The sequence below is a fragment of the Camelina sativa genome, chromosome 14, assembly GCF_030686135.1.
Source record: "Camelina sativa cultivar CO46 ecotype springtype chromosome 14, ASM3068613v1".
NCBI classification, from domain to species: domain Eukaryota; kingdom Viridiplantae; phylum Streptophyta; class Magnoliopsida; order Brassicales; family Brassicaceae; genus Camelina; species Camelina sativa.
In genome coordinates, this window is record NC_141893.1 from 9,088,472 (window position 1) to 9,112,872 (window position 24,401).

A 24,401-nucleotide genomic window follows, 5' to 3' on the forward strand; every position below is an offset into this window, starting at 1 on the left:
TAGCTCATTCATCTTTATTCCATTTATTCAGGCATATAATATTGCTTTGGGGGTTCTACTTGTAGCAAAGGTATTGGACCCATTTGGTTAATAAGGACAACCGTTACAGCATAGAAGTAACATGAAGTAAATGTTATTTCACGTACGTCGTCGGTTACATACAAATTAGTGAACTTGAAACATGGTAAGACTAACAAACAATGAACATGAATCATTTGTAGTGTCAGTTAAGTAAGACTCTCTGCCGCAACATAACAAAATTTGAGTTTTGATTACCAAGATATATGAAAAAGAGGAATGTTCCAATTCCCTAGGGACAAATTTATTAGCTAGGAACAAAAAAGGAAGCTTAAGCAAATTAGTAATATAACTTTTTTTTTTCACGAGATAGTTTAAATGTAAATTCAATAAATTTTTTTAAAACCCAATAAAACGAGGGATAACAAGTTAACTACTTTTAGATAACCAATACATAAATTAAAGTCCAAATTAAAAGAAAGTTGGGTTTTTAAAGCTACTTAAATGTGATGAATATATGTACAAATTGAGAATGAAATTTCAATCAAAATTATGATGATTGTTAAATGATTTATTATAACTGTTGTAAGAGTAAATTGAATGTTATTTATGTTTAATTTTTTTGGCAACTAACTTTCATGAAACAAATTGCAGATTAATTCACAAACTACAGTTCTTAGTAAACTAGTGTACGTAGTTCATAAAAATAACTATTCTACAGTTATCAGATGTTTTTTCCAGTAAAAATTGTTTTGTCTTTGCCCAAATAAATAAGTAAGATGAAACATCAAGACATATTTTTTTGTAATTTCATATGCCTTTTTTTTTTGGGGCTTGGAGCATGTAGAGAGAAAAAGCATCGTAGTTGTAGACATTATCAAATTACCATGCGGTCATGTCATGTGCCTTACATGCAATTGAGCTACACCAAGTTGAGAATAAGCATAATAACAAACTTTAATCACTGTGAACTTTTCCAAGACACACACACACACATACACAGAGACAGAACTACTAATATTTAAGTAGTGAATATGTATCATATATGTAATCAACTAATCATGTTGTTTTATCTGTAAGATGAACATTGTTTAGACCAAACCAATATATTTTTGTCTAAATTCCCCCTTGAATTGGTAGGCATTCTCATAAACCCATACCTGCACCTGAGGTGCAGATTTTTCTGATGTCTAACATTAAGACTGGACTTCACAATTTTGAACCTTAAATTTTCGTCATGATACAGATATTAAAAACAAATCATCCACTTTATTCTTATAATCTTAATCATATGTTCCCGAAAGAACAATCATTTAGCTTTTTAGATTTATGGAATTGTCAATCAGTTTTTGTTGTTGTTATTGTTATCCCTTTAATAATACTGTATGCACCACCCAAAATTGCAATTTATGACATGAAGCAGCATAGATGAACACAAATCATCTCAGGAAACTTTTTTGAAAAAGAAAAAAAAAATCAAAAGGATGAGAATCTAGAAATATATTTAGAACTAGTAGATGTGATAAGGCAATATCTATCCATACCAATATAAACACATAGATGAAAAAAGCATATCACTCCAATCTCGGATCAAAATCATCACTGTTGGCTGCATCATAAATGGCTTTAAACCTAAGATATGGAGCAGCTTCTCCTACTAATCTCAACTTTTACAAAACAGAAATCTTACAGTAAGATCAAATGTTTGTTTGCATGTTCCTAACTTCAGTCTTGAGACACAAATCACAGTTACAAAACTGCTTCAGTCGCCTACAATGTGGTTCTGAAACATGTGAATTCCTAAAATACACTAAGAACAACTGCCGAGCTTACCCTTGAAATCAATCACTGCTCAAACGGAACTCGTATGAACAACCGTCCGTGCATGCTCATGACCGCAGATGTCTTAAGCGGATCGATCCTTGCTGATAAGTCGACAATCTGGTGAAATCATACCACAATGACAGGACGGTTCTCAGGTTTGATACACAGGTCTCTTAATGGAAATATCTTGGAATATATAACAATCTTTTACCTTCTTGAAGGGTGTTATGCCCCAAGGATTGTCAAGCTGCTCTGGCTCGCCTGTTATAACCACCTTTCCCACGGGATCTGATTGAATTCGAACCTGGGAAAAGACAACTTATGTTCAAGAATTGGAATTTTGTAATGATTTACCAGTAAATACTTATTGCCGACGAAACTGTGTACTGAGATTATGAAACCAACGGTAAAAACTACCAAATATCTATGCTGCTTCATATCAATATCGTCGGAAAAAACAGTCAAACAGAACTGCTTCGGTAACCTAACAAATCTCTTTGTGCTTACTGTGTATTGCCACAGTAATATGCATTCATACAAATTTCAAAGACTAAGACTTTTCAAGTAGCTTCACAGAGACAGGGTTACAAAAAAATTGCTCACCTCTTTGCGAAGAAGTCCAGGTACCAAGGCAAATATCTCAAAACAATCCTTCTGTGAATTCATGAAAAACAAAACAAAAAACAGATTTGGTAAGAATTCCTATTGGAAACAAACATCTAGTTTGCAAATTTTTGGCGTTTCCTTAGCCGTTGGCAGAAGTTACTCACTGTTTCTGTGACATTTATCTTCACCCAATCTGCAAGGGGTCCAACATCAACAACCTCAGCAACCGACCTATCACGACAAAAAAGAAACCTTAATGTCAATATACCGTAATATATTTAGGTTTAAGAAAATGCTCTGTTTTCATTCCACTACTGTACAGAGCAATTGAACGAAGAAACAAAAATTTGATATAACTATCTAAGACTTGCAAATACGCAGGAGAGAATTAGCTTTCCGTAACTGTTTGTCGGCTTCATTCGAAACAACAAGGTCCATGCTAGTTAGTGTTTTGTGTTTCTCCATTCCTGAAGAATTCGTTTAAAACAAAATGTTAAGCTACCCCGATTTACAAAAATAGCAAACGCCTTGAGAGATCTCTTTACCAATGCTTTTGAGTTTCTTATGCTTTGGGGTCGAGTTTAAGCCCTTATCCTGAAACAATATGAGAACATCATCCTGGTTCAGGACAAAAACTCTGCATAATGGAATCACAATGTACAGTAAGGTTTGAAGTGAAACCTTAACAGTAGGCGCAGTAAACTCTCCAGATCCACCAAGGCGCTGTGCATGCCAACCTTGCATAGCACGAGCTGCAGAATCTCTTCTTGCCCTGCCTGAACCAGAACCTTGATAGCTACTTGCCTACATCAAATTCCTTATATCAGGGAAGAAAAAAGACGTGGAGAAGGGAAATAAGTGAGGCCCATGAACTTTCATTTAGGATCTCAGGAACTCATATGGTAATTTACAGGGCTATGCACATGGATTTCATATGGCTTTTCATATTAGACACAAAAAGGCTACAGCTTTTATTCAGTCAGATCGCAGATAGTAGAGTTTAACAGGTTTAGCTGGTATTGCACATTCTAGAACTCCTTTCTACATTAAATAAATGCTGAAAATGACTCTTAAGCTCCCATTCCCTCAGTGTCAACAACATTTTATACGTATAATACCCCTTCCTACAATAGATTAACAAGTAGATAGTTTTCTTAAAGTTTCATGCTGCTAGATCGAGTTGATATCTTCATCCGAACTTTCCATATCAACCCAGTTTTCCTTAATTCAATAGTATCCAAAAGCATAAAAGCCACATTTTTAAGTGAAATTTTACCTCTTTTTCGCTGTTGGACGACAGAATCAATGTTGGACCAGGAAGGTTAAGCTCACCATTTTTCCTTAAATACTTTTCATACTCCAAAAGTGCCTGCAATTGAAGAAAAGATAATAATCATAATGTATGAATGCATAGTACTGTGGCAATACACAGTAAGATAGAAATAAAAGAATCACTGCATTCAAAGTGCCAAAAGAACTGGTTCAAAATAAACTGCCATTCCTAGGCAAGACAAAACACCAAACTAACTATTATAACACACCATACCAAAAAGAAGCACAAGGTGAAAATAGTCTGAAGTGGATAAGTAAACATAAAGACAGGATAAAAAAAACATGATACTTATGCATAAAAAACTCACCTTCTCATAGAAAACACGGAATGTGTAGGAGACTGTTGTGCATGTCCTGAAAAAAAGATCGTTTAACCAAATGTGGAAAAAGATAAGCATTAAAATCGGCAAAGACTAATGGAGAGTCTAAGGTAAACATCAGCCATACTTGGGAGGATGGAAGGATTCTCCAACTTGTCGCCACAGCTTAGATGTGGTGACCTACATTACCATGACAAAAAGAATTTTGAAGACCATAAGACAAATTTCAGCAAGATTCAGAAAAACATTGGATATATAATACCAACAACAATAAAATAAATCAGCTTCCCAACAACATGTCAAACATTCTTTAATATATTACCTGCATAATTAATTCCCTTAAAGTTAAACAAAATCTCATCTCTGGAAAGTCACATGGTTATATACTGTTATCATCAATTCACTTACCGATTTAATATTAGTACCTTATACAGTTCATATGTTATCCACAGCACAAGAAAATAGAATGTAGGTGAAAATCATACAAGCCAACTTAAATGAACTAGAAAGTTTAACTGACGAACTAAAAATGATATGGTTTGGGATAGTTACCACTTCATAGCCACCTAATTTAGTGACTGCTCGAAATAGCCTACATAGCATAATAAAAGATGCAGAAGTCAGGCACTGATGAACGAGCTATATGTGTTTTATTTACGAACAAAAGCAATACTTTCCAACAACTCACTTGAGAGTGTTCAGAGGTTGTCCATAAAACTTAGGAGCTTTAAAATCCAGGAAATGCTCTTTGTGAAAGGTCTCCAATTCTCTTAGAAACATCAATTGTTCTTGTGGTGTCCCTGCCTCATCAGTTCCCAGTGCCTGTAGAGAAAAGATGAACTAGTAAGAGAATAATATTTCACCAGAAAGCTCCTTTCTTTCAATAACAAAACAGTGGCATTAAATCCTGAGAACATACAAATGTAGTCTATTACCTCAGAATCACTCAGAAGCCAAGACTTGCGCTTTTTGGCAGGCTCATCTTCAGTCTTAGGACCACTCAACAAGTGCATCTTACGAGTCTTCCTTTCAGAGTGGTTAACAACTCCAACATCACCATTCATCCCATGACCATTAACCTGACCACCTCCATTAGCCAAATGAGCATCACTCTCCAGAAGGGGCTGGGGGGTTTCACTAGGGTTTTGATAGTTAGCTGTCTCCAAAGGGTCTTCCTCTGTATATTGGGTGTCAACAAGGTCAGCTTCCTCACCAAAATACACATCTTGCTCTTGCATTTCGGTATCCGCCATCTTAAAAAGCTTCGATTTTTTTTTTTGTTCTGAGAGTAGTCAGGTCACAGCGAGTCAAAGCGTCATTAAATCGAATACAAAATCATAAAACCCAAAAATAAAAAAACGTATTTTTCCGCCGCATGGAAACCATTAGTCTTATCTCTCCTTTAGAAGAATTTGGAGCAAAAACTCACTCACTCAATATATAGGTTTTCACAGCCTCAAGACTAATCAAAACAAGCTGATAAAAAAACCGAAAAGCTTCCAGAAAATAAAGAGAGCCGCATAAATATATAAAAACAAGTGCTTGCCTGTTCTGAAGCGACGGCGAAACGGGATGAGAACGAAGGACCTCCGGCGGCGGCGCGCTAGGGTTTACTGGCGGAGGAATTGAAAGCAATAGGAAGAAGAAGATACAGGGTAGAGAGAAGCAGCAGCAGGGAGAGAGAGAGAGAGAGAGAGAGAGAGAGAGAGATTAAAGGGAGATAATTTGAAAGAGGAGAAAATGGAAAAAATCTTTTGCCAATGGTGTCAAGATGAGAGAGAGATGGGATGTGATTAAACTCGAAACTGCTGAGCGACACAGAGACTTCGCAGAACTTTTTTTTTTTTTTTTACACTAAGAAAAGTAAACACTAAAGATTGTTTCTTTTTGTATTTATTATTGTTTTCAGATTTTGTTAATTATTTTTGGAAAAGTTTGATTAAAAAAAAAGAAGAAGAAATCTTGTTCCTTTATATTGTTGTTGGGACAGCTATAATAAACTCTATAAGTAAATAACGACGAAAAAAATTAAGTTAGATTCTGGCTGCAATGATTGACACACGTACAGTATATAAAGAATTATGTTAGAACTAATCCATTTTAAAATTTGTTATGCACATTTTTTTTGAAAAGTGGAACTAACTCATTCATATGTTCTGGACATTGATGAAAGATAAATATATTTTGACACAGTAATCACTTTTCAAAACACTTAAAATTGTATTAAATACATACAATAATTTTTAAAACGTTGATATTTTAAATACAAGTAAACGATATTTGGACATTGTAAACACATAATAGCTTCCAAAAACACATGATATATATTAAGTTTTATCAAAATCTTTCTCAAATTTAAAAGTTTATTTGTTTCTTTTCTAAAACTTGAAATTTTTTATTAAAAACTTTCTTAAATACGTTCTATTATATCATGTGATGATTTTTTTTTGGCAACTTGATATGTATTACTATATGTTTAATATCTATTATCTAAAATAATAAAAAAAAATTAACACATATAATAGTATTTTTTTTAAAAAAATTACTTGTGCCAAGTTTATTATTATTATTATTTTTAAAACTAATCAAAAGATTTAAATTAAATCTTTGACTAGTAAAATTTTGAACCTCTTGTATTTTTTATATTAATAATCTTTGACTAGTAAAATTTTATAGTCTTGGTCAATATAATTAATTCAAATTTGAATCTATTACCAAGTATTGAAGTATATAGTTCACAAAAAAGTTTCTTCCATATTTAAGAGATTTTCAGATAAATGCTATTATTAGGAAAATATCTTATTTGCGAAACTGTATTTTAGAAAAATTATATAAAAATAACAAAAAGCCCACATCTCTCCTTTTGGGCTTTAGGTCTAAACAGATAACCAAATTGTCTTGTAAAAAGATGGGCTCGATATGGATCCAACTAAGGTCGGCTAATTTCTGTTATTAACATAAATATTTAAGGAAAACCGCCATCTCAGTCAGTATTTTAGCAAACAATTTATATAATCAATCACCAGACGCTTAGGGTTCCGACGTTCTCGAATCTTCCCTTAGCTTCGTCTTCTTCTCCATCGGAGATTTATTTGTGTAAGCTTTCTAACCTTGTTTTGTTCACTGTTCCATTAACTCTGGTTTTGCATTCCTCCTCCTCACTCTTTTGATTCTGAAATCAGGTTTGCGTACGCGTTAATCTCGCGGTGGGTCATCGGGTTTCGTTGATTTTACATTGAATCTGCGTGGTTTTCAATCCGGATTTGTGGTGTTTCAGCTCAATTGAGGAATGGGGGAAGAGAAATCTAAGTACAGGAGCGAAGATATGGATGTAGAGGAGGAGGAGGATGATTTGAAGATGAATCGGCGAGATCGTGATCGGAGTAAGGAGCGGAAGAAGGATAAAGGTTCGGAGAAGCGCCGGGAGAAGGATAAGCGGAAGAGACGGTCTGAGAGAGTTAAGAGTAGTGATTCTGAAGATGATTGTAGAGATGATGATGATGATGATGAAGAGAGGGAGAAGCGTAAAGAGAAGGAGAGGGAGCGGAGACGGAGGGATAAGGAGAGGGCTAAGAGACGGTCTGAGCGAAGGAAGAGTAGTGAATCTGATGAGGACGATGAAGAAGATGATGAGAGGGATAATAAACGCAGATCCAAGGAGAGGGAGAGAGGACATCGAGAACATGAGAGAGATAGAGGCAAAGATCGGAAAAGGGGCAGGGATAGAGAGAGGGAGGAGAGAAAGGAGAAGGAAAGAGAAAGGGAGAAGGATAGAGAGAGAAGGGAACGGGAACGAGAAGAGCGAGAGAAGGAGAGAGTGAAAGAAAGAGAGAGGCGGGAACGGGAAGATGTAGAGAGGGATAGGAGAGAGCGTGAGAAAGAAAGGGGTAGTAGGAGGAACCGGGAAAGGGAGAGGTCACGAGAGGTTGGGAATGAAGAGAGTGATGATGATGTCAAGCGTGACTTGAAGCGTAGAAGAAGGGATAGCGGAGAACGGAAGGAGAAAGAGCGTGAAAAGAGTGTTGGTAGATCCAGCAGGCATGCAGATGGCAATGGAGATAGTCCAAAGAGAAAGAGTGTCGAGGAGGATGGTGAAAAGAAAGAGAAGAAATCCCGAGAAGAAGAACTAGAGGATGAGCAGAAGAAGTTGGATGAGGAGGTGGAAAAACGGAGGAGAAGAGTTCAGGAGTGGCAAGAATTGAAGAGAAAAAAGGAAGAAGCTGAAAGTGATAGTAAGGGTGATGCAGATGGTAAAGAGCCCAAGGCCGGTAAGGCTTGGACTCTTGAAGGAGAATCTGATGATGAAGAAGGCCATCCGGATGAAAAATCAGAAACAGAAATGGATGTTGATGGGGATACTAATCCTGAAAATGGTGGAGATGCCAAGATGGTAGACTTGGAGAATGAGACAGCTACTACTGTCCCTGAGAGTGGAGGTGACGGAGCTGCAGACGAAGAGGAGATTGATCCTTTAGATGCTTTTATGAATACTATGGTATTACCAGAGGTTGAGAAGCTTAGCAATAGTGCTCCTCCCCCAGCAGTGAATGATGGTATTTTGGATTCTAAAATGAATGGGGAAAGTGGTGACCAGCCAAAGAGAGGTTTTTATAAGGCCCTGGGTAGGATAATTCAAGGTGAAGATTCTGATTCTGATTATTCAGAACCAAAGGATGATGATGATCCAAGTTTAGATGAAGACGATGAGGAGTTCATGAAGAGAGTAAAGAAGACAAAAGCAGAGAAATTGTCCCTTGTTGACCATTCAAAAATAGAGTATGAACCTTTCCGGAAGAACTTCTATATCGAAGTGAAGGATATATCTAGGATGACACAAGAAGAAGTTAACGCTTACAGAAAGGAATTGGAGCTGAAAGTTCATGGAAAAGATGTTCCAAGACCCATTAAGTCTTGGCACCAGACTGGGCTAACCACCAAAATTTTGGATACTATGAGGAAGCTTAATTATGAAAAGCCAATGCCTATTCAAACACAAGCACTCCCTATCATCATGAGTGGTCGAGACTGCATTGGGGTTGCAAAAACCGGTTCAGGTAAAACCCTTGGTTTTGTTTTGCCAATGCTGAGGCATATCAAAGATCAGCCTCCCGTTGATGCTGGCGAAGGGCCAATTGGGCTTGTAATGGCACCTACAAGGGAGCTTGTTCAGCAGATTCACAGTGATATCAGAAAGTTTTCTAAGCCATTGGGTATAAGATGTGTACCTGTCTATGGAGGATCAGGAGTTGCCCAGCAAATTAGTGAGCTTAAGCGAGGTACTGAGATTGTTGTGTGCACTCCTGGCAGAATGATTGATATCCTTTGTACAAGCAGTGGGAAAATCACTAATCTGCGAAGGGTCACATTTTTAGTAATGGATGAAGCTGATCGTATGTTTGACATGGGTTTTGAGCCCCAAATTACTCGTATTATTCAGAACATTCGACCTGAACGTCAAACTGTGCTCTTTTCTGCCACTTTTCCTCGCCAAGTTGAATCTTTGGCACGTAAAGTTTTGAACAAGCCTGTAGAAATTCAGGTTGGTGGAAGGAGTGTTGTGAATAAAGATATAACTCAGTTAGTTGAAGTCAGACCGGAGAGTGATAGGTTCTTTAGACTTCTGGAACTTCTTGGGGAATGGTATGAGAAAGGAAAAATTCTGATCTTCGTGCAGTCGCAGGAAAAGTGTGATGCCTTGTTTAAGGATATGATTAAACAAGGTTATCCTTGTCTATCTCTTCACGGGGGTAAGGATCAGACTGATCGTGAATCAACTATATCTGATTTTAAGAGCAATGTCTGTAATTTGTTGATTGCCACAAGTGTTGCGGCTAGGGGTCTAGATGTGAAAGAGCTTGAGTTGGTTGTGAACTTTGATGCACCGAACCACTATGAAGACTATGTACATCGCGTTGGCAGGACAGGCAGGGCAGGGCGGAAAGGCTGCGCTGTGACATTTATCTCTGAGGATGATGCGAAATATGCACCAGATTTGGTCAAGGCCCTGGAACTTTCTGAGCAGCCAGTGCCTGCTGATCTGAAAGCAATTGCTGATGGTTTCATGGCGAAAGTGAAACAGGGTATTGAGCAAGCTCATGGAACTGGCTATGGTGGTAGTGGCTTTAAATTCAACGAAGAGGAGGAAGAAGTTAGGAAAGCAGCAAAGAAAGCACAAGCGAAGGAGTATGGCTTTGAGGAAGACAAGTCTGACTCAGAAGATGAGAATGATGTTGTAAGAAAGGCAGGTGGTGGTGAGATTTCACAGCAGCAGGCTACTTTTGCTCAGATAGCCGCCATTGCTGCTGCTGCGAAAGCTGCTATTCCCGTGAATGTTCCTGTGACCGCTAACCAGTTACTGCCAAATGGTGGCGGGCTTCACGCCGTGCCAGGTGTCCTTCCACTTAATACTGTTCCTAGCCATCCTAGTGATGGGGCAGGCCGTGCTGCAGCCATGGTTGCTGCCATGAATTTGCAACATAACCTAGCAAAGATTCAAGCTGATGCAATGCCTGAACACTATGAAGCAGAACTCGAAATCAATGATTTCCCACAGAATGCTCGCTGGAAGGTCACCCACAAAGAAACTTTGGGTCCAATATCAGAGTGGACTGGAGCCGCCATTACCACTAGAGGTCAGTTTTATCCGCAAGGACGAATCCCTGGATCTGGGGAACGCAAACTCTACTTGTTCATTGAAGGGCCTTCTGAAAAATCTGTTAAGACAGCAAAAGTTGAACTCAAGCGTGTTCTTGAAGACATTACAAATCAGGCCATGTCACTTCCTGGAGGAGCACAACCCGGCAGATACTCGGTGATATAATGTAAGTCGAGAATTCTAATCTAATTTACAATCATGGGTTGTAAATATAGGTTAAATGCTATGCTCAAGCCTTGCATATGTTCTTTCTTTCTTACATATTTTAATCTCAAGTTCAGACTTATGGATCTTAGTTTCTCTCTTTTAACAGGAAGGCAACCATGAGGTGCGTGATTATAAGGGATTCAAATCACTGAGAGTTTTATCAAACAAGTATTATTGGTTGGTGTTGTGAACTACAATCTCTGCACCTTTGCTAAATTTTTTTACTGTCTTGAACTTGGTGTGACATTCCTTACTTCTTTATGGTCATCAAGTATTATTGCTATTGAATAATGAATGCTTGTTGTTTCTCATCCTGGAACTCATTCGTCTTTTAATTTTATTCTCTTTTTCTTTGTCATGTTTGTACAATGGCCCCGAGGGGTTTGCTAAAGCGCATTACCGCGTGGTGGCTGTAAAAGGATCGGTAAAATCTTATTAGTATGATGCAGTTTTTTGTGTTTGGCTTTACCCGTGAATCGAACAGCACTACAGTTGTTTGTTGCATCAATCTGCCCTTTTACAGCTTTTAACATCTTTCCTGCAGGGGAAACATGAAGCTCGTGGAGAGATGACATGTAATGTTTCTGATAGACGAGGTCAAAGCTTTTGTACCTCTCCAATGGGTAAGACTTGAAGCTTATTCGGTTTTGGTGTCCGGATGCTTTGTCTATAATTCTCAGTGTCTATATCTGCTTAACCACTACTCTTAGAGAGAATAATAGTTTCTGGGATTGTCTCAAGTGACTTAAACGCTGAAGGATGCTTTCTGAGTAACGGGTAGAAAGGTGATGTTGCATTCGGTATGTAGTAAAACATCGGATCTATGTTCAAAATAGTTCTAAGTAAAAACTCTTGTATGCGATTTTATGTTTTGTCGATCAAAATTTAAAAGACTTAATGGTTTTAAAACAGTGAAATAGGTAACACAGATTTTGTATTATGTGATGATGATCTAAAAGGAAAGGTTGTGGGGTTGGCCAAAGTCATTTTGTGACCGCACCTTTATCAAACAATGAAACATATAAAGCGTAGATACGGCAATGCACAACTCTATCAATGTCTTTGTAACAATCAGCAAAACTAGAATATTGGAAATATAATCAGAAAATATTACTGGACACTTGTGTACTTTATTATTAATAAACAAGTCTTATGACTGAAAACAATGTCACAACCAACAAAATAAAACAATGTCACAACCAACAAAATGGTCATGACACATAAAGTCAAGTACAAAAACAATTCCCACAGGACTCAACATTGTCTCTATGGAGTCACTATTCGATCAAGCTACTATGGTGACATCACAAATCTTTACAGACTTTACAGATCACTCCAAAAAGTACATGACTTCGAGATTTCATTGGCTGGAAAAATAATACTTTGTTTCTAACTATTCTCTAAATTTTTATTAAGAAAATAAAGAGTGGGGGAAAATTGTTGGGTATAATTTTATCTTCTCTATTAAATAAATAAATTTCATGGTTAGTTCGACAAACCCAGTAAATCAGGAGAAGCAGAGAGAATATTCGCGAAGATATTGGATAGAGTCAACTCATATTCTACATGACAAAGTCAACAAAAGTCTACCAATCTACTAAGAGAAAAGTCACGTGACTGACTTCGTCAATAGATTGAGAATCACGTGATCGACGTTGTCACTAGACCAAGAGCTTGTGACTGACTTTATCAATAGGCCGAGAGTCTCACGACTGGCATTGTCTACATGCCAAGAATCTCGCGACTGACTTTGTCTATAGGCCGAGAATCTCGCGACTGACTTTACCAATAGGCCCGAGAATCTCACGACTGGCTTCGTCAATGGGCCGGAAGTCACATGACTGGATCTGTTAATGGACCAAGAGCCTAATGACCAACTTTACCAGTGAGTCAAGAGTCTAATGACCGACCCTATCACAGATAGTGTCGGCAAGCCCAAGCCATATCCTAAGGGATTAGGATAAAGAGATCTCTATATAAAAAGCAGAGCGGCCTCCACGAGAGGGGGGATCGAGAGCAAAAAAAGAGACCTAGAACACAAGACACACGACTCAAATCTAGAACGCGGCTAGGGATTATAGATTGATTCGTTGTTCCTTGAATTCTTGTATTTGAGCTCGAGACTTTGATCAATAAAACGACTATTCAACTTCTATTTCTTGTTTTCCGTAGTCACTAAATGAATCGATTATTTTTGCCCAAACATCAACCACAGAGAGAACCTTGGCTCTTCCCTCCTCCTGTGTGGAGAGAACATGTTTACGTATTTTTGCTATCTCAAAATGACTTGTTCCGACAACCAATAAAATTAAAAACTTTTTTGTAACGTCAAAAAATCTTTTGATAGTAATTAATGTTAAATTTCGCAATATATTTGTGGAAGTGTCTTTGACACACCATGATGTAGCCTCTGTCTTTGTAACGCCTCAACCGCCACCTTGATTAGTGAGCCCAACATCTATTCCCAGCCCGTGAACCCACTCAAATTCGATGGCCAGTTTGTTACGTCAGGGATCTTTTTCCTGTGTTTTGTCCTCACTCGCACAGTTCCGACAATCATTTCCATGAAGGTCACCCATCATAACGTTCTCTCAGGACCCTTGACCAGAAAACTAATTGCATTTTGGTGATATATGTGGCCAAATCAATTATTTTAAACCTTTCCGCAAACCAGGGTGTCACAGTCTTTTTGGGCTCCTATGGATCTATCAACAACGATTTATGTGTTTCTATTCTATCTATCTACGTTTGTTGTAAGATTGTATTTGATTAGCCTATTTTATCTATCCATTAGGTTGATGAGCTTCTACTCGTTATCTATCTTTGGGATTGAATGGGTAACAATTATGTTTGCAAAAAAAAGAAGGGTTTATAACCAACCAATCAAAATTGAGAAATTAAAAGAAAATTAATTTGACATAATTAAAGAAACAATAGAAAATTATAAGCACGGTAATATATGAAGCCCAAATAATTCAAAGATAAAAATATAAATTAAATAAAACAGTCTAAAAATACTACAATAAATTTTAAAATATAGTATTAGAAAAAAAAAAATATGTTAATCTTTTTTATGGGTCAACATATTAATCTTACATATTCCAAACTGAAAAAAGAGAAAGTATGAGAAAATTTTGTCAACATATTAATCTTACCTTTTTTTGGTTATTTTCTTACCTTCCCATTAAAAAAATAACCCAATTAAACAAAGTTGAAAGCTGTGTTTTTGAATAGATTTTTTAAATGTGAGAGGATCTATGTTTATATAGAAGTGAGTATTTACAAAATCCAGAATTAATAATTAACTGTATATTTTCTTTATTCCTTTTTTCTATTTTTTTGTAGAATTAATAATTTAAAATTAAAAATAAGTAAATAATATTATAATTTTGAATTTTATGAAATAGATATTTCCATATATATTATCTCCATATAATTATTTAAAAAACTTTGTAAACTTTGTTATCTCCATTTTGTAATCAAATTGTTTCTATTAAATATTAACTTGATTGATAACTTGACACATGTCAAAATTTTGTTAATGACTAACTTTCAAAATCCAACTTTATATAATAAGATATATTTACTTCAATGTTACCACAATTCTCACTGAAATAAAAACTTGCGAAACATACATGATACTGAAGTTGATAGCTCATCTTTTTTAATGCTTGTATGTTTTTAAGTGAGGTTTTCTATGATTTTTGTTATATATAACACGGCAATAGCATGGGCGTCTTAAAACAAAAACACTTCAAGAAATTAGAACTTGATTTCACTCACAATGTTATAAATTATTTTGATATCATAAATAACGGAATACTATATTACTTTTTTGTGGTAGTTAACTAACTAATAAAACTATAACCGGAGAGAGGCCATGCAAAACAAAGCGTGCGAGAGAACCACTACCACTCCCAAGTTTCTCATCTTCTCTTAAACATCTTTTGGATTTTACGTTTTGATACTCTGTTTCTTAGCTTGAGAGAAGAACACGATCGATCTTTATTCCCTTTCGATTTCTCCAATTGTTTCAATTCCGTAAGTTATAATCATCATCATCAATCATCGTTTCTTTCTCTAAAGATTGAAAACACGATTCGAATGCTTTTTCGTAATTTGATTTCTGTTAAAAGCATTTTGTTTTGGTATTTAGTATCATCAGATCACAAGCGACGATCGATAACAATGAGGCTGTTGGATCTGTTCATAACCTCGTCGATACCAGTTGCAAAGATTCTGATGATAACAGGAATCGGATTTTACTTGGCTATGGATCGAGTTAACATTCTCAATCAAGATGCTAGAAAACATCTCAACAACGTCAGTTTTTTTATTATTTATTCGTCACGACATCGAAACGATTATGAGAGGTCTCTTCTGAGTTTCTTTTTTACGTAACAGATAGTTTTCTATGTGTTTAGTCCTTCACTTGTTGCAAGCAGTTTGGCTTCTACTATTACGTACGAAAGCATGGTGAAAATGTAAGTTCTTGATTCAGAGAATTGATCTTTCTTTTCTGCTTAGTGCTAACAATGACATGTGAATCTTGAAATCTTTAGTTTTTGATGGGGCATGCACTTTCAGGTGGTTTATGCCAATCAATGTGTTGTTAACATTCATCATTGGTTCGTTTCTTGGTTGGATTGTTATCAAAATCACTAAACCTCCTTCGCATCTTCGTGGCATCATTGTTGGTTGCTGTGCTGCTGGTAACTTTAATGTCATCCTACTAAACTTGTTTCATATACATGAATTTATCTAATCAATCAGTGATGGAACTGTACAAATCCAACAGGGAATTTGGGAAACATGCCACTCATTATCATCCCAGCTATATGTAATGAAAAGGGAAGCCCTTTTGGAGATTCAGAGAGTTGTGAGAAATATGGACTTGGTTATATTGCACTCTCAATGGCGGTATGTCACCATCTTATGCTTCCCTACAAAAGGTTTATTATACTGGATGTTTTAAATGCCAATAGAAGTCAAAAAGTTCTTTTGATGTGTATCAGATTGGAGCCATTTACATATGGACTTATGTATACAATCTTATGCGGATGCTAGCACACCCAGCTGGAGAAACCGCAATAAACAGTACCTCATCTACAATGCCACTGATTTCTCCCAAAGTTGAAGTTGCGGAACAGGTGATCTCAGTCAGACCTTTTCCTTTTGTATTCTCTTGTGAGTATTTGTTGCTTCAACTTACTGAGTTTTGAGAGCCATGTATATGTGACAAGGTTGGGACATGGAGCAAGGTCAAGCAAAGAGTGTGTTCTGCAGCAGAGAGAATCAATCTACGAACAATATTTGCTCCTTCAACTATTGCAGCGGTTTGTTTCAATGTTCCCTTGATTCAAAAGAGTACTATCTTCTGTATGTATATACTATTGTGAGTATTCAAAAGAGCAACTAATCCGCCTTCTCTTTAGCTTGTCGCGCTTGCAGTTGGGTTAAATCCTATACTAAGGAAGCTACTAGTTGGCAACACAGCTCCACTCAGAGTGATTGAGGACTCAGTATCTTTATTGGGGTATTCTACAACATATTAATTTCTTACTCGTCTGTCATAATCAATGCTTACTTGAGTAGCTTAATTTCTTGAAGGGATGGTGCAATTCCTCTTCTGACTCTGGTTGTAGGAGGAAACCTTCTCAAAGGTAAATAAAAAAGAGTCATAGCGGCAAAAACTTATTTTCAAAAGACAAAACCTTATATCTTTGCTCTCTTTCAATTATCACAGGTCTGAGAGGTTCAGGAATGCAAAAGTCAGTTATCTTAGGGGTGGTGGTTGTGCGTTACCTTTTACTGCCAATATTAGGTGTTTTAATAGTACAAGGAGCTCACCACTTTGGTTTGGTTACATCTGAACCGCTCTACCAGTTTATTCTTCTGCTTCAGTATGTCGTTCCACCCGCAATGAATCTTGGTTCGTTCTTCAGGCTCAAAAGTTACTACAAAAACACGCATACTGTCTTTCTCATAGACTCACTCACTCTTGACCTTTTGGCAGGTACAATCACTCAACTATTTGGGTCAGGAGAAAGCGAATGCTCTGTGATTCTATTCTGGTCTTATGCTTTGGCTTCGGTTTCTCTCACTGTCTGGCCAACATTCTTTATGTGGCTTGTAGCCTGAACACACACACGCACACACGCACATACACAAACGGGCAACATTTGCAAAACTCGCTAATTTGAAATATTAGAGCAATTGATGTATTCTTTCATTGTTAAAAAGGTTTGGTGGGGTAATACAATTGGGAACAGAGACCCAATCAAAAGGGAATATTAAAACTTCAATCATCCTAAGAAAGCAGAAAAATGCTTGAGAGAAGCAAAGATAAAGATGGAACAAAATATCCTATTGAGAGTTCATTAAAAGAGCCTCAGAGAGAAGACTTGTCAGGTAGATCATCGAAGTAAGGATGCTCCATAGCCTTCTTAGCTGAGATTCGTTTTGCTGGCTCGTACTCCAGCATTTTCTGTGCACAAAGAAAAAAGCATATTACTATCAGCTATGGGCCTGGGTGATTGTCTGAGAGGTGTACATGTTAGACATTGGGGACTTACAGATAAGAGATCAAGTCCGGCCTCATCGAGGTTTGGAACAGCTGTGGAGAGACTCAACGGTTTCCATTGTGGGTATTCATGCCAATCCTTGAGTGTGCTCACACCAGGCCACACTTCTTCGTTTGGTGTTCCCAGCAACCTGAATTTCCACGAGAAAAAGCAAGTGAGTATGCGAACGTCATGTCTATGTGCTTAGAGAAAGGTGAAGAAGAACACAAAGACTTGCCTGAAAATACGGAGGAGCTGTTGGAGCTCAGAGTCTCCAGCAAAAATTGCTTGCTTGGTCACGAGTTCAGCTACAAATAAAAAAGAAACCAATGTAACTGTTAGTTCTTGCAGTATTCACATTGAAGTGAAAACCAATGGAACTAAAGGAGAAGAATTAGTACCAAAAATGCAGCCAACAGACCACATATCTACTGCAGTTGAGTAATGGGTTGCTCCGAGAAGGACTTCTGGAGCTCTGTACCATAGAGTTAGAATCTGTTGCAAAGTGAATCGATCATGGGAGTAGAAACATCATTAGTTACAACCCAAGACAAACTAAGACAGGATTTTAAAACACTATTATGGAAACAGGACTAATGTTATATCAAACAAAGACTTATATTATACCTCATGTGTATACTTTTTCATTGGGAGAGTGAAGGCTCTGGCTAATCCAAGATCAGCTATTTTAAGGGTCATTGTATTCCGGTCCATCAAGAGATTGTGAGGCTTAAGATCCCTGTAACGAAACCAAGAGAAAGTAAGATCACTGATCCATCTCGAAATAGGTTTTACTCAAAGGCGTTGATTGTTCTCTCAAAAGAACAAAGACAATATTGTACCTGTGCAACACTCCATGACCATGGCAAAAAGCCATGCCTTTGCATAACTGGTACATCAAGCTCTGCAATTCAAGGGACATTTAGCTTATAGGGGATTGCTTATCGCACAGAACAAGAGAGAAGGTAAAAAAAAAAATCAAAAACCTTGACAGTGTTCTGAGGAATGTTCTGTCCAGCTTGACGAAAGCTTCTGATGAATTTCTTGAGATCAGTGTCAACATACTCGAAAACAAGGTAGAGTACAGTTTTCCCTTCTTTGTTTATTCCTTGCTTAACATCCATCAACCTGGTCGAAGACGAAGAAGATACAAACTAAGATCAAAACACACAAAAGGTTCCACTTTTGACATTTTTTTAATCACAATTGAAGAACCCATTTGATCTCAAAACTAGCAAAAGAATTGAAACTAAGATATAGAAATAGAGAGTCCTGAAATGAATCTGGAGTAAACCCTAGAAATCCAAAATTGGGTCCTAAAATAACAAACCCTAGAAAGAGAGAGGAGGAAGATACAATTACAAACCTGACGATGTGGGGGTCACGAGCGAGCATGCGCAAGATGGAGATCTCGCGAAGAGTAGTGGGAGGAACGCCTTCTTCATCCTCATGGAGACGGGTCTTCTTCAAAGCAACGATCATCCCTGTTGCTTTCTCTCTCGCTCTGTACACTTTCCCGTAAGTACCTTCGCCTACTTTCTCAAGCTTCTCGAATGATTCCATCGCTGAAACTGCAGGTTTCACTCCTCCTCCTCCTCCATTGTTGTTGTTCTCCATCTCTCTCTCTCTCTCAATCAAATCGATCAAGAACTCTCAGCTTTTGTTTGGGGGAAGAAGAAGAGAGAAATGGTTATAAATAAGGAAGGAGATATTTATTATTATTATTTCCCTAAATTTTACAACGGTTATATATATATATATATATGATTATGATTATAGTTCAAAATTCAAAACCGGAGCGTCACACCCACACACACACTAATGATTTAAAAAAAAAAAAAAAAAAAAAAAAGTTTTTTAAAATGTGACATGGAAATGTCGATAATTTGTTTTCCTCATTTTTTTCATTTACTTTTCTATATTTTTTTTACAAAAAAAAAACATTAAGATGTTACGTAAACACAAAATTATGTTGTTGAAGTTGGCTAGCTTTTCTGAATCATATGTTATATTCTTCTTTAGTCTTATATGTACTTAAAACTAAATAAGAATTTCATTGATTACACTTTTATGAATTCGTTAGTAAATGTCCGACCCTGTATAACTAATATATATACTCAATTCAACTCTTCAATTTTAATTATTTTCTTAATCAGTTTGTGTTCAAGCATGCATGCCAAATTATCATTTTTTTTTAAAAACACTTAATAGTGAACATTTATAATCCAAAACCTTTTATCTCTATCCAAAGTGAACAACTTAAAAAATTACAACAAAAGTTATTACATCTGAAAAGAAAACAAAAAAAAGAAGAGAACAACAAACACGACGTGTGGGATTAGAAAGTGTTTATGCAAAGCTCATCAGAGAATTGATCACAAGAGTTTTGACTCTTGCGTTTTAATCAAACTATTGACCACCAGTTGAAGAAATAGTAGTAAGAACATCAGTCACCGAAGCCATCACACTCAGTGCTGCCTTCAATACGTCTTGAGAACATCCTGGTTTCACTATCTTCCTCACCTGACCGACCCCCAAAAATGTTAAGATTATGAATATGGCCAAGAAGATTAGAAGATAACAAAAGAAAACACACGAGAGAAAAATATTTTTACCTGGTCTAGATATTCCTGCAGCTTCTTGATACGGCCCATGTAATCTTGATCTTCAACACAGAGACTCACTGCTTTAGCGTCCGCACCAGGACCATCGTACTGAAGCGGTCCTGGGTTTCTGTACAGATCTTCCATCAAGAACTTCTGTGCATTCTGTCTCAAGAGGCTGCAAAAAAAAAACCCCCATCAACACTATAACAATTGAGAAGCTTAAAGGCAACTTTGTGAATTAGTGTGTTCATGTTCTTTGTTATAGATGGCTTACTCGTATGCTTTGCCTTTCAAATCCACCATAGCTGGATGAATTGCAGGTCTACCAATTGAAGTTAAAGTAGAACTAGCATTTTGGGACCAATGCTTCACCGTCATCATCGCCTAAAGGTTATACCAGAGATAAAGAATGGGGGAATTAGTATATAAAGAAACTTTTTAAACTGCCATATTTTAGATAGAAAAGAAGACAAAACTCAACTGTAATAGGTGCAGCACCACATTTCCACTTGTTTACAGGACTTTTCAGGTTCGTTACAGTTGCCATGTAACCATTCAGACCAGCTGCAAGGACGTGGTAACATATATGTCCAAGAACCTGCATGATTTTTCCCATTCAATAGTTAGTGTGAATATTCATCCAAAATTATTAAGTTAGTGACTTACGTAGGCATAATCACAGTCGAATTTCGATGGAAGAGATCCACGAGCTTGGTAACCAAAAAAGTGACATATGGCATTGAACTTCTTTCCCTTGTATATGCCTTCTTTCTGTCAAGTTCACAGATTCAGTTACACAGGCAATAATGTTTCTTGATGCCAATAATGACTTCAACATTTAGAAAACATGGAGCATACCAAGCGCTTGTTCATTTCAGTCTCCACAAGATACGCAAGAAGTTTCTCCGTCTCAATCTGGAGTAGAAAGCAAAAAGGGCATTTAGGATTCCTACGTTTATTTTTTTTATCATATTAGCTCGGACATTTTTATCCTCTTTATTCTTACCTGGGATAGCTGAGCAGAATCATCAGACTCAGGACGGAGAAGTAGCTGCAGCAACAAAGATTGACCATCTTGTAAGCATTCATACTCATTTGATTTGGAGAAAAACAAAGAGAAGTTTCTTGTCAAAGTATTATAACCTGTTTCTTAATGAATGGAGGAAGAAACTCAAACAAAGCAGATGACCAAGGTGAAAGCTGAGTAGATATCTTATCAGCAGCTACACCCTGCCTAAGGAGCCCGTGAATTTCCTACATCACAAAAATGTCAAACTTAGAGAAGGTATATAATAAAAAGCCCATCTTGGTGTTGGTGAAAGAAGAAAAATTGCTTCAAATGGTAAATACAGATGGCTACAACTATCAAATAATTACCTTTAACAAAGCATAGACTTCAGGAATACTCTCTATGATCCCTTCGGGAATGAGGATGACTCCATGGTTCTTGTCTGATGCAAACAAATTTATATAGCACTAGAGTCAGTGGAACATTTGGATACATGATTGCACAATCATATTTAGATATTCTTGACTTTTGTATTCAGACCTTCTACTGCTCTTGCTTGAACAGCATCACAGATCTGTTTCGCAATGTCAAAAATTGTGAGCTTCGATGCTGCAACCTCCTCACCCAATATCACCTGAGACCATTTCGTGTTTAGAAACCATGTTTAGAAAATCTGGAGACACAAGCATACCATGAAAATATATTGTCTCTGTTTGAAAACAGAAGAAAAAAAAATACTGACCATGTTTGGATGAGACTGAAGTGTACACTCAAGAGCAACATGAGAGTGCTTCCGACCCATGAGACGGATGAAATAATAATACTGTCAAAATATAAAGTAAACTTAATATCAGAATCATAAAGAATACAAGTTAGGATTGTTCACTTTGTAATAGATTACATCCTTCATCGAATTTATCTTCTTATCAGAATATAAAGATGACAAACTGCAGTTAGCCAAAATAATCCCGATCTCTTACAATATAAAATTAAACAAGAAATAGCATTTACCTTCTCTGCAGAGAGAGCATCAGTGCAGGCATTGCTAATTAGCTGTGAATTCACCTGTATGACGTAAAATATCATTAGCCAACAATAACATATAGTTTCTGTAAAGACCTACGAGGAAAACGGCAACATGTTGGCTGCAATAGCTACAAAAGTAACCGGAAGGTTAAAGTTTACATTTACCTTGCATATGGTGTCAAAACCTACGTTTGTCTCCACAAACTGATTCTTGAGATCTCCATTTGTAGTAACTGGAGCACCAACAACCTGGAATTTTATAGGCAACTTATAGTATCAAATAGGTTTTTCCATTGGCACATGCAATTGAATTACCAGAGCGTTTATAAAGGAACTTAAAATAAAAGTATCGGAAAAAAAAAATTGGGACCTTAGTTGAGCATTTTGCTTCAACGAAAAATTCAGCAAGATGAGCTGCATCTGTGTTTGATGTTACACCTTCAAAATGCATATAAATTCTTGGTTTAGTAAAAATCTACGACAAAACTTTCAATGAATGTAAATAAAAAGGCTAGGTACCTCCAATGATAACAAGGCCATCTAACTTCAAATCCGTGCAAGCTTTGAGTGCAGCGTTAACCTGCTCAGTTGTTTTGATCTGATCCTTGGTTCTTCCAAGCAAATCATAACCACCTTACAACATACATTTTAACACCAAGATAAAGTAATGAACAGGATTCTACATATGACGGCAATGCCTTCATCATTAATTTAACAACCTACCTTGGTTTTTGTAAGTCTGGAGTATATCATCTGTGATCTCCAAAGTCTTTTGTGCAAATAGACCTTCGGAACCACCTATTATCAGGTAACAAACAAGTTTTACTTAAAATCTATTCTAACTAGAAACAGTGGATGAATGGTAATGCAAAAATTAGAAAACTCTAATAGCAAATGATGCAATATCTCAGAAGGTAACAAAACATTACCCAAAAAACCAAGCAAAGTGCTATTTGAGTTGTGCACTTTGAGAGCCTCGAAAAGACCCCAGATCACATTGTGTCCACCTGGAGCTTGCCTTCCACAAAACACAATTCCAACTCTACAGTAGAAAAAGGAGCTAGCTTAGGAGGATGAATACAACTTCCTCCTGATAAAGGTGAATCCAAACATAAACACGGAGTGGAAACAGATTCACAGACCTAACAGATGGAAGCTCGGTAATGATGTGAGCATCAGTGACTTGAGCAGTTTCCCTGAGGAAGTGAGCCAAAGGCTGGCCTAAGGTATGCGGGAAAGCACGAGCCATGGTGTGGGAATCAGCAGCCTCTGCAACAGTGGTTCCATCACCAAGCTCGACGCGGACAGTAGTCCCCTGAGAAACGGAGACATAAAGCAGAATAAGAAAAAAAATGAGTGATAGAGAAGAAGTCTAAGAAGACTGACTGTAAAATCAAAACATAGGGATCCGAAAAATAAAACAGATCGGAGAGCATTACAATATAGAAATCAGATCTGGTTAAGCTAAGCAGCACCAATACTGTAAGTTGCTCGAATTTAAAGATATATAAACAAAAAAAAAAAACAAGGTGGATAGTTCCATGTACTAATAGCAATACTACCAGACCAGTAGTGAAAGAAAGTAAACGTAAGTCTTCAAATAGATCCAATGATTGGAACAAGATATATACAATGGGAAGGAACTAAGGAAGGAGTAGATCTGTGGAGGGAGAAGTAGAAGAAGAAGAAGAAGAAGAAGAAGAAGAAGAAGGGACCTGGAGACAAGGAGGAAGGTCGGATTTATACTGAGATCGGAGTTGCTGAAGAGGGGAGAGTTCTCTTGGGATTCCAAAATCTGAATCCATGGCGTTAGGTTTTATGTGGAACAAGTGTGTTTGGTTTGGTTTGGTGTGTGAGAGACTTTGAGACTAGAGTGAGAGACTTTGTTTTCTTCCTTTTAACTTCAAAATATATAGTGAGGAGGACTGAGGAAGAAGAATATACCACCAACCAAACACACCCGTTTCTTTCTTTCTTTGGGTCTCCCTCTCGTCTTCTTTTTCAGATTTTATTTAGACTCTGAATCTATCCTCTTCTCTCTCTTATTTGTCCCTGCTTCATCTCCACTATTTACGAGAGGACCATTGGATCTCCGATAAAAGTTACCAACATATTACCCGACTGTTTCCTTTTCCCACTCTGCTGTTTGGACATTTATTTTTTTGGTTGTGATCGGTAAACTACCAAAAGGGACATAAAGTATCCCATTATGTATATTACAACCTTTTTACTCAA

The 24,401-nt window shown here is 37.0% G+C and overlaps 4 protein-coding genes and 1 pseudogene across 11 annotated transcripts; 2 read left to right on the forward strand and 3 right to left on the reverse strand.

Moving 5' to 3' along the window:
* Positions 1-1,577: 1,577 nt before the first annotated feature.
* LOC104740785 (AT-rich interactive domain-containing protein 6) lies at positions 1,578-6,041 on the reverse strand. Its single transcript, XM_010461483.3, has 14 exons — positions 5,647-6,041; positions 5,036-5,382; positions 4,789-4,922; positions 4,653-4,692; positions 4,228-4,280; positions 4,089-4,134; positions 3,725-3,817; positions 3,130-3,252; positions 2,994-3,042; positions 2,852-2,915; positions 2,613-2,679; positions 2,446-2,496; positions 2,054-2,146; positions 1,578-1,959 (listed from the first exon to the last, which is right to left on the reverse strand). Exons 2-14 carry the CDS (start codon positions 5,351-5,353, stop codon positions 1,864-1,866), a joined length of 1,227 nt encoding a protein of 408 aa, XP_010459785.1. The 5' UTR covers positions 5,354-5,382; positions 5,647-6,041; the 3' UTR covers positions 1,578-1,863.
* A 1,010-nt stretch (positions 6,042-7,051) lies between these two features.
* Positions 7,052-12,082, forward strand: LOC104740787 (DEAD-box ATP-dependent RNA helicase 45 pseudogene; annotated as a pseudogene). Of its 5 annotated transcripts, none has more exons than XR_015579359.1 (4): positions 7,078-7,196; positions 7,283-10,921; positions 11,069-11,386; positions 11,507-11,871. The product of XR_015579359.1 is annotated as a DEAD-box ATP-dependent RNA helicase 45 pseudogene, transcript variant X1 (transcript). The 5 variants fall into 5 exon arrangements; XR_015579362.1 differs by lacking the exon at positions 11,507-11,871 and adding an exon at positions 11,892-12,082 and having other exon boundaries at positions 7,080-7,196; positions 11,069-11,188; XR_015579360.1 differs by having other exon boundaries at positions 7,080-7,196; positions 11,069-11,400.
* Positions 12,083-14,558: 2,476 nt separating this feature from the next.
* Positions 14,559-19,246, forward strand: LOC104740790 (protein PIN-LIKES 1). Of its 2 annotated transcripts, XM_087482927.1 has the most exons (12): positions 14,559-14,635; positions 14,807-15,003; positions 15,119-15,285; positions 15,387-15,446; positions 15,550-15,674; positions 15,761-15,882; positions 15,978-16,112; positions 16,206-16,298; positions 16,398-16,498; positions 16,573-16,625; positions 16,709-16,894; positions 16,979-19,246. In XM_087482927.1, the coding sequence occupies exons 3-12, from the start codon at positions 15,263-15,265 to the stop codon at positions 17,101-17,103; spliced, it is 1,023 nt and encodes a 340-aa protein (XP_087339053.1). In that variant the 5' UTR covers positions 14,559-14,635; positions 14,807-15,003; positions 15,119-15,262; the 3' UTR covers positions 17,104-19,246. The 2 variants fall into 2 exon arrangements, with proteins under 2 accessions (XP_087339053.1, XP_019091651.2); XM_019236106.2 differs by lacking the exon at positions 14,559-14,635 and having other exon boundaries at positions 15,367-15,446; positions 16,979-17,186.
* Positions 17,170-19,191, reverse strand: LOC104740789 (cyclin-dependent kinase B2-2-like). Its single transcript, XM_087482928.1, has 8 exons — positions 18,892-19,191; positions 18,512-18,653; positions 18,368-18,429; positions 18,153-18,264; positions 17,927-18,020; positions 17,764-17,833; positions 17,538-17,676; positions 17,170-17,449 (listed from the first exon to the last, which is right to left on the reverse strand). The coding sequence occupies exons 1-8, from the start codon at positions 19,140-19,142 to the stop codon at positions 17,354-17,356; spliced, it is 966 nt and encodes a 321-aa protein (XP_087339054.1). The 5' UTR covers positions 19,143-19,191; the 3' UTR covers positions 17,170-17,353.
* A 395-nt stretch (positions 19,247-19,641) lies between the features above and the next one.
* LOC104740791 (pyrophosphate--fructose 6-phosphate 1-phosphotransferase subunit alpha 1) lies at positions 19,642-24,343 on the reverse strand. Of its 2 annotated transcripts, XM_010461487.3 has the most exons (19): positions 23,882-24,343; positions 23,309-23,481; positions 23,096-23,208; positions 22,890-22,964; positions 22,686-22,799; positions 22,537-22,604; positions 22,332-22,415; positions 22,152-22,205; positions 21,883-21,963; positions 21,681-21,774; positions 21,509-21,582; positions 21,275-21,385; positions 21,138-21,182; positions 20,990-21,046; positions 20,798-20,902; positions 20,613-20,729; positions 20,406-20,515; positions 20,141-20,306; positions 19,642-20,048 (listed from the first exon to the last, which is right to left on the reverse strand). In XM_010461487.3, the coding sequence occupies exons 1-19, from the start codon at positions 23,969-23,971 to the stop codon at positions 19,935-19,937; spliced, it is 1,845 nt and encodes a 614-aa protein (XP_010459789.1). In that variant the 5' UTR covers positions 23,972-24,343; the 3' UTR covers positions 19,642-19,934. The 2 variants fall into 2 exon arrangements, with proteins under 2 accessions (XP_010459789.1, XP_087339285.1); XM_087483159.1 differs by lacking the exon at positions 21,138-21,182 and having other exon boundaries at positions 20,990-21,030; positions 21,277-21,385; positions 23,882-24,184.
* Between the last annotated feature and the right edge of the window lie 58 nt (positions 24,344-24,401).

What these genes read in the sequence shown, in the direction of transcription:
- LOC104740789 (XM_087482928.1), bottom strand. Translation starts at nt 19,142, where the DNA reads ATGGAGAACAACAACAATGGAGGAGGAGGAGGAGTGAAACCTGCAGTT. An exon ending in TTCCTCAGAACACTGTCAAG is followed by an intron (nt 18,430 to 18,511) that starts GTTTTTGATTTT and finishes CTTGAATTGCAG; the next exon opens with AGCTTGATGTACCAGTTATG. An exon ending in CCGGACTTGATCTCTTATCT is followed by an intron (nt 17,450 to 17,537) that starts GTAAGTCCCCAA and finishes CTTTGTGCACAG; the next exon opens with AAAATGCTGGAGTACGAGCC.
- LOC104740790 (XM_019236106.2), top strand. Translation starts at nt 15,151, where the DNA reads ATGAGGCTGTTGGATCTGTTCATAACCTCGTCGATACCAGTTGCAAAG. An exon ending in CTAGAAAACATCTCAACAAC is followed by an intron (nt 15,286 to 15,366) that starts GTCAGTTTTTTT and finishes TTTACGTAACAG; the next exon opens with ATAGTTTTCTATGTGTTTAG. An exon ending in TGTTGGTTGCTGTGCTGCTG is followed by an intron (nt 15,675 to 15,760) that starts GTAACTTTAATG and finishes CAAATCCAACAG; the next exon opens with GGAATTTGGGAAACATGCCA.
- LOC104740785 (XM_010461483.3), bottom strand. Translation starts at nt 5,353, where the DNA reads ATGGCGGATACCGAAATGCAAGAGCAAGATGTGTATTTTGGTGAGGAA. An exon ending in AATTAGGTGGCTATGAAGTG is followed by an intron (nt 4,281 to 4,652) that starts GTAACTATCCCA and finishes ATGGTAATGTAG; the next exon opens with GTCACCACATCTAAGCTGTG. An exon ending in TTACTGCGCCTACTGTTAAG is followed by an intron (nt 3,043 to 3,129) that starts GTTTCACTTCAA and finishes ATATTGTTTCAG; the next exon opens with GATAAGGGCTTAAACTCGAC.
- LOC104740791 (XM_010461487.3), bottom strand. Translation starts at nt 23,971, where the DNA reads ATGGATTCAGATTTTGGAATCCCAAGAGAACTCTCCCCTCTTCAGCAA. An exon ending in TTCAGTCTCATCCAAACATG is followed by an intron (nt 21,775 to 21,882) that starts GTCAGTATTTTT and finishes AAATGGTCTCAG; the next exon opens with GTGATATTGGGTGAGGAGGT. An exon ending in ATTCTGCTCAGCTATCCCAG is followed by an intron (nt 21,047 to 21,137) that starts GTAAGAATAAAG and finishes TTTCTACTCCAG; the next exon opens with ATTGAGACGGAGAAACTTCT.